Consider the following 12,493-nt stretch of genomic DNA (forward strand, 5'->3'; position numbering starts at 1 on the left):
CGGAGAGGCTCCCGCTGCCCCGGCATCGCGGCCAGACCCCGTCGCCTTCCCCTCCCCCGACAGCTGAAGCTGTTCTGTGTTATGTAGCCCCGCTACATAACCTGCTCCCGTAAAGCTGGCAAGCGCCGTGTGCTCGGGGTGCGCGCTACTCCGTGCCCGGGGCGGCACCGGCACCGCGCCTCGGCGGCCCGACCCGGCCGCTGCCGCCCATAGTGCCGGCAAGCCCTGCACGGCACCTCCGCCCTGGGTTCCTCCGAGCCAATCACGGAGCGTTTCCGCCCTGAGTGAAGGCTAGCCGTGACGCCGCTTCCGCCCTGGGTTCCCAGCCAATCCCGGAATGCTCCCGCCCTCACTGACGGCTCGCTCGGACACCGCATCCGCCCTCACGGTCCAGCCAATCACGGAGCCGTTTTGGCCCTCGGTGAGGGCACGCCCTGACGTCACTTCCGCCCCCGGTTCCCTCCCACGTAACGGGTCTCAAGGCAGTTCGTTCCCTTTCAACAATAACGGAGCGCGGCTGTGCTTCAGAACGATTGCATTTCTTGAAATCTCTAGGAAGCAGTCCGTGAAATGTGATCTCGGACCCTCGCCTTTTAAGCATCAGAGGCAAACGTGCTATCTGTAGATGCTCCTTAGAAGCTAAACTGTCAGTCTGCAATTGTTTTACCTTTACTGCAACTCAGGACCGCACTCGGAGCGCTGACTCAATGCCGTGTGTGCTGTCTCCAGCTAGCTGTCAGGCACACGCTGCTCCACGGAGAAGTCAAATTTCCTCTGAAATTGCTTACCCAAACCAGTATGGGACGCAATAGGAAACCAGGGAGGAAGCAACCTCTCCTCTGCACTCAGAGTCCGTCCTGCCGTCAGCTACAGCATGGGACAGAAACCGTATTATTCAGATGCGGAGGTATCAAAGATGATCCTCTGAAGTCGCATCGGAGAACTTGAGGCTGGGGGCTGGCAGGAAGAAAAGTAACTAACAAGACAAGCCATCCTAAGTCTGTAAAAAAAAAAATAGAAAAAAGGAAAAAATAGAAATAGAAAAAAAATAGAAAAAAAAGAAAAAGGTCGGGGGGTGGGAAGCCAGTAAGAATCAGCCTGATAAAAGGTTTACAAATGAGATGAAGAAGAAGAGGAGAAGGGGAGAGATTGTCTATGCAAGGCAAGAGACCCAGGAGGCAAAGGCTGAAGTCTAGGCAGGCAGACTAGAATGTGACGAGGAAACATGCTGGCTTTCTATGAAGAAGAGAGCTAGCAGCAAGGAAGTAATAATGCCAGACGAGGGAGACTAGTGCCTTTTCCTTTCACGTGAACATACTCCCTTCACTAGAGCATACTCCCCTTCAGTATGAAACGAGGACCAACGCTCACAAAATTCAGTTATAAAATAGGAAGCTGCCCTTTGGCAGTCTCTTTCTAAGTGCCCATACCCATCACTTGCTCCTCAAACACTTGCTCATATGTTAGAGAAATGCTCAATCAGTCTTGCTAAAAATACTAGCAGTGAGAGCCTAGACTCATCGCTCCACAAGCGAGTGAAAGCAATCATTCTGCCTCGGTGCAAACATGCAGTATCAGTATGGGACAGACCACTCACAGCCTAGAGCTTCTACTTTCTGTGCTAATTTTTTTTTAGCATATATTCTTAACAGTTGCGATTTGCTATTAGCAATCTATATCAAACATTTGATGTTTAATGGTAGCCTGCAACTCAGCTGCGTTCGGCATGGACAGGAAAGTGCTCATTGGTAGGAACCTCATAAATTGCAAGTTAAGCAGGGAACCTACGTTATAAGACACGTGCAGAAACCGCAGCACCTGAACGTAAGCTAACTCCTTCTCTACGCTGGGTATCAAAAACCAACCCTGAATAACTCTCGACATTGCAGAAGCAAGTCCCAAGAATGTGCCCGTAGAAAAAAAAAAATTGGGATGGCAACAGAATTCATTTCAGAAGAGTCTTTTGAGGCAAGACTTCTTGCAGCCTTCCAGTAACTCACCAACAGAAATACACTTTTGTTATCAAAGATCTCTCTGCATTACAGTTTGCGACGTGCCAGTTTCACACATTTTCTAACCCAAGACCAGCTTCTCGATGCACCCCTCGAACGCAAGAGAACGGATTTAGTCTATGCTGCCTGAACTGTACTTTCCTCAGTCAGAAGGTAATATGGTTCGTTCCGGAAAGCATCATTTTTCAGTAACAACCTTCCCCACAGGGGCCAAACATTACGTTAACCAGCCCAGGAGATACTCATGCTATTTCATACATGACGATAACAGGGCAGATACTTGCTATATTCAATTCCTAAAGCGAGCCTCCTTTGGCAAAAGAAAACGCTATTTATTTATTTATTTAGATTTTTTTTTTTTTTTAAACAATGCCGTGGGTTGCTGCTTTCAAAGGCCTCTCTGTCTTCTCTGATGAAGACATCTCTCATGTAATTATGGAAGCTGCAGCTGTTTCCACTGACAAGCTCTCAAAGTCCTGGGCTCACTAACCTGTGACAGCCGTAATATCCAATTGCAGGTGACGGAATATTCTAGTTCTGCTCATTTCCTTTGAGGCCCAGAAAAGCTCATGACAACAGGAGTACCATGAAAGGACCCATAATATTACCTTTATTTTCAGCTTCTTCTAAGTCCTTCTCGTTTGCCAAGAGAATTTCTTCTCTCTGATCAGGTAACAAGTCAGCAAGACGATAATCAATCTCCGCTCTCTGAAAGAGAAAAGTTTCTGAACTGCATCCTTATATGAAGTCCGTGGTGTTTGACATCTGGCTCACTTCAGCTCATTTCTACTGACACATCTTCTCGCCGTCTTGACTCCCTGGATGCTTGGAGCCAGCTGATTTTTTCCAGGACCCATTTGTGTTATAAACCTGTATTTTAAGGCTTGCCACGTGTTCCCAACCTTAAAGAGTGAGCACATACTGTTCTCTCACCTGCTCAGGCTGCAGAGCTGCCAGGGTCCTGCCACCAGCTCGAGCCCTTTCACCCTGCTGCTCTGCTGGAGGGCCTGCCAAAACAAACAAACAAACAAAACACAACCACAAGACACGCAGACAAAGGTTACAGCCCATGTGGGAGGAAACGAACGCTAACCTTTCATCTTCCAACTCTTTACTCAAAGCAGGAAAACAGGTACGGTCCTAATAGACATATCAAAGAAATTCACTGTATGCCAGAACAGGAAAATCTGTATCAGATACCAAAATGCTGCCACGGTCCCCGAGCACAGCCCTTTTCAAGGCATCACGGAGATTCAGCAAGATCATCCAGGTCATAGGGGACAAACAAGCTCGTATCAAAGCTGCACACAGCTTGTATCAAAGAGACTTGACAAAGAGCAAAAGAATACAAGGACGGCTAAATCTCAGGAGAGATTTAGGAGAAAACTGAAAACAGGGAGGCATCCTTTGAAAAAGTTTAATTAGACAACTAACGAAAAGAGAAAAGATTGCAAAACAACACGGGAATGTACAAACAGCGCTGGAAGCCAAAAGCGGCCTGAGTAACAGCTTGCAGAATAGCTGCTCTCTCCACGCCTCTCCCTGTGCACACTGAAGGGTTCCTACGGAAGAAAGGTTTTCTTCTTGGCGTGGATATCAAAGAACCTGTCTCAAACTGAAACGATACAGAACAAGTTTTGAAACAGAAGCAGAAGTAACAAGTCAAAAGGCTCACGCAGCATTTCACTAAGGAGTTCTCAAGTAGCTCACGGATAGGCTACGTTTTCATTTTTAACTCTCTTGAAATTGTCTGTAGGACAGATGACTTGAAATGTGACTAATAGGCCCGGACTTCTATTTCAGAAGCGTCCTACAGAAATTGCCAGAGCAGGAATTCCCACATTAAGGAAAATAACAGGAGGTAAGAAAAGAACTAGCGGACACTTGATTAAGAAGACTTAATTAAGGAGCGTTAAAACAGCTTTTTAAAGCGAGGTCATACTTTATAAAGTAGAGCGTATTTTCGTGTTCTTTGAAAAAAAGTGACACACGCGAGGAGATAAGAGTTCATTTTAAAAAGGTACCTGAGTATTTCAAGTGTGTTTTGGAAGACAGAAGACAAAAGAAAGAATGGGAGTAACCACGTTCCATGGTAGAGGAAGGGTCGCAGTAAGATTTCACCTTTACTTTTGCTGTTCACCATATTTGTAATCGTCTGAGACGTGGGGTTACAAGATGAAAAGCTTTATAGCTGATACAAATTTATTGCAGTAGGACAAAGTGAAAAGCGCTGATATCGCACTTTTTCCCAGAAAGGAACTTCTCGGAAAAGGAGCTAAGTTTCCTGGTGGACGCCAACTTGAACACGAAACAGCAATGTGCCTTTGCTGCAAAAGCAGCTGAGGGTATCCTGGGTGGCATTAGGCAAAGTATTGCCAGCAGGTCAAGAAAGGCGATCCTCCGCCTCTGCTCAGGAACGGTGAGGCCGCACCTGGAGTGCTGGGCCTGGGCCTCCCAGTACAGGAGGGACCTGGACACACTGCAAAGAGTCCAACGGAGGGCCACGAGGACGGTAAGGGACTGAAGCACCTTTCCTATGAGGACAGGCTGGGAGAGCTGGGACCGTTCGGCCTGGAGAAGAGGAGGCTTGGAGGGGATCTCATCGATGTCTGTAAATACACGAAGGGAGGGTGGAAGGAAGACAAAGCCAGACTTTTCTAACTGGTACCCAAGGAACAAAAAAGGAGGCAACAGACACAGGCCGAAACATAGGATGTTCCCCTCCTGTGGTTTCCTGAACATCAGTAAATACTTTTTCGCTGTGAGGGTGACTGAGCACTAGCGTAGGCTGCCCAGGGAGGTCGTGGAGTCACGGTCTTTGTGAGGTTTCAAAACCTGTCTGGACGTGGTCCTGGAAAACCAGATCTGGGTGGCTCTGCTTGAGCAGGGGTGTTGGACCGGGTGACCTCTGGAGGTCCTTCCGACCTCAACCAGCCTGTGATTCCTTTGCAGCCGCTATGCAACCAAATAGCAAGCACAATTCAAAGCAGATAAACGTGAAGAAATGCAGAGGCAAAAGGGGAAATCAGGCCTCGGTACTGCACATAATCCTATGAAAACATCACCCCAATGCTCATCAGCGTCGAAGAGCAACTTACACGTTTAAGCTTTTGGAAAAGGCCTAGGAAAGGCAACAAGAAACATCACCAGTCTGATCAAAACTCAAAGTTAGCCTTGCTATCTCATAAACTGAAGGTTCATTTGCATCTTGGATGCTACACAGAATTTTATTTTTGCCTATCTTAAAAAGGTCACAGTAGAATAAAAACAGTTTCAGCCAAGAGAAACAGGGATCGCCAAACTTTTGGAACAGTTTCTGTAGAAAAGGACTAAGAAAAAACCTTTTTCATGTGACAAAGAGACGATGAGGGAAAAGACGATGTCTCATATCATAGAAGTTGAACAGAGATCGATCACCCGTGTTCTCTTTCCATACAGAAGGCGGGGGCATCAAAAGCTAGCAGGAAGCAAACTTCAACGCTCCTCCTGCCCACAAACACACACAAAATAAAGGAAGCAGTTCTCCACATAGTGCTAGCTCCAGAGTTTACGCACAATACCTAGTTAAGGCTCGTGACTGCTGTGACCCACGGATGCTAAGTGTTTACATGGGTTCAAAGGATATGGCCGATTTTTACAAGAAACACATTAAGCGTTTTTATACTCAAAGGCATTGGCTTGTCTTAAAGTGCAAGTCACAAGTATCGCTCTATACTCGTTCCATTCTGCTAAGACCACCGATCTTTGGTCTGACTTTCTGCGGCCCTTGTTACATTGTCACAGCAACACAGAGGCAGGAAAACATTCCTGCATACGGTAACAAAAGACCGAGTCATTAAAAGAACTTACGACAAAAACCCAAACTACACACTATCTTAGTTCAGCCGTACATTCTATATGCACGCTTTCACCCTGGAATCTTCAATAATAGATGATAACCTCTAAGACTAAAAGCAATACAAATTCTACCCAGTTCTTTGAATGCAAGTCTGATGCAGCAAGTCATCAGCTGGAAGGAACCCGAGCAGAGGATTCAAGATGTTCTATTCCAACATTAAAAGTTACCTTTCAAAAGCCGTTTGTCAAGCAGAGCGTAGTTTCCCATTTGTTGAACAGGCAGGCCTAGCCAAATTTTGACCCTAAACTTCCAGGAAATCTCTACAGCTCCCAATGTACATGTTACTTCCGTACTCACCTGCAGGTTTTACCTCTGAAAAAAAAGTTCCAACTTTCTTCCCTTCCACAACACCTGTGATGACATGACCCGAGATCTTTGGGTGGGTTCCACTTGCAATCACTGCAGAGGTGCCTCCTTGGAGGGCCCACAGAGCTGCTTTCACCTGCGATGAAGGATAGAGCCAGTTCCCGAAAATGCACTTGTTATTTGAATCCCCATGCTCAACACGAATTCTTGCTCCACTTTGATCACTTATGTTTCCCACCTGGGATTTGGTTCCAAACGTCACCGATTGTTGGTCTCCTGGGTAGGATATGTCAGTGAGCTTTGCATCATCGGATCCAGGAGGGCTGTCAAAGAGTCCTGAAATGAATAATAAAAAATTGTTAATGTTACATATCTTCTGTTCCAAAGCTCACCAGGGAAAAATAACTAAAGCCTTTGAGGCTAAAAACCTGTATTCCACTCTACAGGATTCAAAACTTCCACTGAACCCTCCTTTTGTGGAACTGAAAGGATGAAACACTAACATGCAGGCTCAAGATGCGTAACTTCACCGGAATTGTAGCTAGTGTGAGGAAACAGAATATCCACATGCTGAATAGCATCACGTACGCTGGGAAGTACCCACACTTCAGTGAGGTTAGAGAGAAAACCGGAAAGAAGTTTCCAGCTTTTATACGGTTCAGAATCAGGGCTGACACACAAGAGTGCACAACTGAACAAAGGACAGTCCTCTTCACCTAAAATCTCAGATGATATTCCCGAATGCTGTGTTGTACACTGATAAACCGGGCAACTTAGAAATATGTATAAAGGCTAACTATTGAGTTCTGCAAAGAAAGGACACAAGACTATAGACACACACTTATTCATTTTAAATAAATATTGTACTTTTATTTAACTATGTTCTGAGTTGAGCGATACTTCTGTTTACCTAACATGTAAACCCTAAACTCTACCGCCAAACTTCCCAGAAGTTCTATGCGAACAAACACGTCACAGATTAAAGCGCACAAGTGAAGAGTACCTGAACTCTTCCTTTACAGCTTGGGAAGGAAAGGACACTTCTTTCCATAAAGAAGATACCACAGCAAATGAATAAGCTGTGAGGAAATGGGAGCGGTGTTTTCGTTTGTTTTTTATTTTTATTTTTTTATAAGTTGTTTGGACTACCATTTTTGTTATTTTTTTTTCCTGAGGCAGTCATTTCAACTAGAATCAACCATGAAATCCATCTGAAACAGCTGGAAGAAATTGTGGTTATGAAAAGCCAACCTCCTTCCTTCTCGGGGCCTACAATATGGACCAAAGTCCAGAAGCCACCGAAGGAAACACGTCTGGAGATGATAAAAAGAGTACGTGATTTTGTTGATGGCCTGGTGTGAAACTGTACCTACCACCTTCCTCTTTCCAGAAAAGTACCTTCAACATCAACAGGTGACAGACTTCACGGCAGCACAGCTCACAAGACTAGACCACTATCAGCCACACGTCTGGGAGACAGAAAAGCTAGCAAGCTCCAGGTATCTGGAAAGCAATATCCAGGACATGTAAAGTACCCATAAATCACTGAAAGACAGGATCCACTGCCGGAAGAAGCAAACGATTGTAGAATAGCGTTCGGCTTATATGCAGGGAAAGACTATGTATTTAGAATCAGGAGCGTTACTCATGACTATATACAATTCCGAGGAGCTAGCCGAAGTACCGTAGCGTCCACACAGGGCGTGCCTTCCAATCCTTTTACCGGCTTTGTTGCCCTCCTCTGTACGCTTTCAGGGATCTTAACGTTCTTTTTATATTGTAGAGCCCAGAATCGCACACAATATTGAAGGAGAGGCTTCGCCAACGCTAAATACAGTGGGAGAATCACCTCTTTTGACCAGCTGGCTACGCTGTGTTTAATATATCCCAAAATACTAGACGATAACCCGTGCTTCTGAATCCTCTAGCTATCTTCCCAGGGCCCTGAAATTTATTTTGATTGAACACAGACTTCTTGCTGCAAACTTGTTGGTACCCACGTGAAAGAGCAGGAGTAGGGAATAATCTGAAGTTTGAACTAAGCTCGTAAGCTCGCTAGCAATGTCCCTGATCCAAGCCCCAGGCAGGTAGAAAAGCTCTCGGTAAAGATGGTCTGATCTGCAGATGGGAGCCTCTGTTCCCTTCAGAAGGCAGTCACCTGTGACTATAACCTGGCACTATTTCTTCACAACGCTGGCCTTGATCTCTCGATCACTCTACAATTCCACGAAAGGAATTGCCTCCCAAGTCGTTCTTGACTGACCACAACTAGCGTTCCATAAAGCCCTGCAAGCACTTGTTCATTGTTTCTAGGATAATTCTTAAAGCTGAAGCGGGAGGAAAAAAAAAGAAAAAGAGGGGGGGGTGGGGAAGAAGCACAGCCATTCCTTTCTTCAGTAATGTGAGCAAAAAGCTCAGGCGCTCGGCAACAACAGAATCGTAGAATATCCTGAGTTGGAAGGGACCACCGAGGATCATCGTTAAGGACCACCGAGTCAAACAACGCGCTTTGAAAGACAAAACACAGAAGAACCTGCACGTTATTTAATCTCAGCTGTAGAGTCACGTGTATTTGTACCCGCTCATTCCTTCACCTGCCAGTTTATTGTGCTACAGACGCTACAGAACACACAAACTGCAAGGTTACTACTACCTTTTGTAACCGATGCGACCTTTGGTAGGGCTAGCCGTCTAAGAGAGCCACCAAAATCCCCTTCACGCCTGGATTTCACCCGGAGGTCGCTGCGACTTACCCGGACAGCTGGGACAGACGGGCTGCTCTTTCTCCTGGGAAACCTGCGACTGCAGCACGCCAGCTGCAGCTTTCCTCCCTTCAGCTGCCGCGCCACCTTCGCTCGGCGACAAACCCCGCGGGGGTCCCAGCGGCGGGGAGCTGCTTCTGCCCTGGTGAGCCGCAGGGAAAGGAGAGAGCCGGCCGTCAGCGCGCGGGGGGAGGAAAACCTCCGAGGCGCAGCCCGACGATCGAGCGCAGCGAGGACCCGCGCCCGGCCGCCGCAGCCCCCACCCCTCCCGGCCCGACGCTCCGGGGAAGCGCCCCCGAAGGCTCTCGCTCGCCTCACCGCCGGCAGCCGCGCTCGCAGCCAGCGGCAACCTGCGCCTCCCGGCGCGCACGGCCCGGCCCCGGCCGCGGCCCCGGCTCGGGGAAAGACCGGCCGCGCGCCACAGAACTACAGCTCCCAGCATGCCGCGGGACGGAGCAGTCCATCCGCCCCAGAGGGGAGTCGGCCAAGCGCACGCAACCGCCCCCCCCCGCGCCGCTTCGCCCCCCTCTCCCCCAGCCCTCCGAAGCCCCGCGCAGTGCGGACCCCGCCGCACGCCCGGTCCGCTCCGCTCCGCTCCGGCGCCGCCCCCGCCCCGCACAAGGGCCGTTTCCGCAGAAGCCGCCGACCGCGTGGCGCCCCAACCGCCCGCCGCCTCGCCCCCTCCCGGCCCGGCCCGGGGCGGCGCCGACCACCAACCTCGTTGCGGCACCGCGCCGCGGCGGCCCGGCCCGACAGCTTCCGCCCATAGTGCCGGCAAGCCCTGCACGGCACCTCCGCCCTGCGTTCCTCCGAGCCGATCACGGAGCGTTTCCGCCCTGAGTTAAGGCTAGCCGTGACGCCACTTCCGCCCTCACTGTCCAGCCAATCACGGCGCCGCTTCCCTGTGGGAAGGCGACCCTGAGGCTGCCCCCGTGCTGCCTTTTTATCTATTTATTTATTTATTTATTTTTAAAGAAGGCGCGGGTGTTCTTGGTCCTCTCTCGTCAAGTCTGTCTGCGAGAAACATCTCAAATAATTTTCTTGACACGCGATCTTCTGTGAGGCTATTTTATTCGCGGTTGCAGTGGCGGGCGTCCTGCCGATCAGGAGCGCATTGCAGTAAGCACAGCATCAACTTTTATTCCCTGTTCCCCGACGCCCGATCCCCTCCCCTGTATGTACCATGTATGTACAATTTTACTTCTTTTTCAACCCTTTAATTTCTCCCTTCGTATTTCCTTTTTTTTTTTTTTTTTCCCCTTTCTTATGTTTCAGGAACCTGTGATCTTTGTTTTACCGTGCCCACGCTGCTCAACCTGTTTTTCCTCAAGCTTCTGCCTTATTTCGGAACAGTGAGGCCGCCTACTGTCCGCTTACCCACGTGGCGTTTCTCCTCATTATGACTGCACAACTACCTCGGAATACAGAAAATTAGTTCTCTACTGCAAAAACACAACTTAGTTTCTCACAGCTCCCTCCTCTCCTTTCCTTACTCCTACTGTTGTTTTTGCACCTCTTCACGTACCGCGCTCTTGAGTTTCTCCAACGTTAAGGCGCAATAGTCTTCTTTGGATGTCACGGGGGATGGGAGGCGTACAACGCCATTATTTTTACAATACCAACAAATAGTTGTTTGAGCCAATTCTGTTCAGGTAACCACGAAGTTAGTTTCTCCCACATGTTTCTAAATGCCCAGGAACTGTCATCTTGAGCTACTCTATGTAGGATCTTTCCCCCCCCACGCCCCCCAGTATACCTTTTTTTCCCCCCAAATATCAGTCAAATCCGTCCCGTTTGATCTACATCTATACAGCAACTAGCATTAATTACAGTGCACGCTCCTCCTTATGAGGTTATTAATGAATCTAATACTATTCGATTCTACGGTGCTATTTTTGCAAACTTATCAAACTTATTTTCTAGTTCTTCAGTTATAGCGGAGATATTTGCAATAGCTTTTTCTAATTCACCCACCCCTCACCGAGGTAAAAACCACCTTGCAAAGCTGTGAAATACTAGAGAATTTTACTAGAGAATTGTCTGGAGTCCGCTTAATCCTGCGTGTGGTCTCAAGGGGGCTTTGGCTTTGTGGGTCTTCAATAATAGTCACGTTTGGAATTACTGCCTCCAGGGTGCAAGCTCCCTTCCATCCCAGGGGCAACACCTTCCTGGCTTTATTGCCACGTAGCCAGTACCACCTCTCGCCATTTGGGACAGGCCATCCAGGTGCAGGATTCTCACGTCGCATCTGGCACGCGCTATGTATATTAGCGCTCCTGTGGCTACCATATTTGGTGCAGCGTGGATTATTCCCTGCGTGGATAATTCCACACCCAGGGTCAGTACTATCGCCCCCTGAGTTTCTATCAATGTTGTTTAAAAGGCACCTTCGATAACACGGTATATTGTAGCCAGGATTACGCGCAGGGAGCGTGAGAAACACTCCGTAGCCAGTAGCTTAGGCTCAGGCGAGGATCTCAGTGAAGTAGTAATTTATTCGCGATCGCAATGGCACGCGTCCCACAAGCAGGAGCGCGCCTACTAGTCACACAGTACAGTTTATGTACTTTCTTTCTCGACGACCGGGACCCTCCCGTGTTTCCCCACTGACTGGGTATTCCGGGTTCACAACCTATCCGACGCTTCACAGACACTACGTGGCCTTCAGTTGCCGGCCTGTTCAATTTCAAATTTCTTTTGACTTTTTTACTGTTTGAAGCGGTAATGTTTCTTCACTGATCTGACTTGACACCGTGATTTTCACCTAGCTGCTCTGAGGAGTCCGGTTGTCTGCATTTTACAAGGTTGTCCGTTAAGCTTTCTTATCACTGCGAGCCTATCTCAACACCGCATTCCTTCCCTCTAAACAACGTAACTCTGCAAAAACAACATTTTTATTCCCACAATTCCCCCCTTTTCTTCTTTATAAATTGTTGATTTTTGCAAAACTTTTCTCTGCGGTGTAATTTGGTAGATCTCTTCCTCTTCTTCACCTTCTTTGCTTTCCATCCCCTCTAATATCATCGCCTTACGTGAGTAAGGTGGTGGCTCCACGGTCATTTGTTTCAACAGCGCAGTTTCAGTGAGCCGCTGTACCAGTCCTTTTACACAGGGGATAATGCAACAACCAAGGGCCGTCAAAACTCCTGCTACTACGATCAAGGATACAGATACGGACGCTACGGTCCCTTTCCATCTAGCCAACCGAAACTGCGAACATCCCGTGACGGAACGGCCGGTTCCTAATTACTCTGCCAATTCACTGGCAGGCGCCGGAACCCCCTTCAACGCCCCGCTTGCTGCGCCACCCTCCGCGCCACTACTGCCGGCCATTGAAGCGCAGCGGCGCTCACTCAACCTCGCACACACGCACCCCCTCCCGCGCCCACCACCCCCACCTCACGGCCGCTGCTCCACCGCCCGCCCCCGCCCTCCCGGGGCTCAACCCGCCGCTCTGGCCCACTCTCGGGCGCTCCGCTCGCAGCCGCGACCCCCGAGCGCCCCGCCGCCGCGTC

At 48.7% G+C, this 12,493-nt stretch overlaps 1 protein-coding gene across 1 annotated transcript; it reads right to left on the minus strand.

Moving 5' to 3' along the window:
* Nucleotides 1–2,347: 2,347 nt before the first annotated feature.
* Nucleotides 2,348–12,038, minus strand: LOC308192789 (uncharacterized protein; the record flags this gene model as incomplete). Its single annotated transcript, XM_080586701.1, has 8 exons — nt 2,348–2,720; nt 2,946–3,019; nt 6,221–6,352; nt 6,442–6,552; nt 8,970–9,120; nt 9,297–9,404; nt 9,696–9,880; nt 12,011–12,038. The coding sequence occupies 8 exons, from the start codon at nt 12,036–12,038 to the stop codon at nt 2,580–2,582; spliced, it is 930 nt and encodes a 309-aa protein (XP_080442827.1). The 3' UTR covers nt 2,348–2,579.
* Nucleotides 12,039–12,493: the final 455 nt, after the last annotated feature.

This window comes from Anser brachyrhynchus, assembly GCF_964034855.1.
Source record: "Anser brachyrhynchus genome assembly, chromosome: 3".
In the NCBI taxonomy this organism is placed as follows: Eukaryota; Metazoa; Chordata; class Aves; order Anseriformes; family Anatidae; genus Anser; species Anser brachyrhynchus.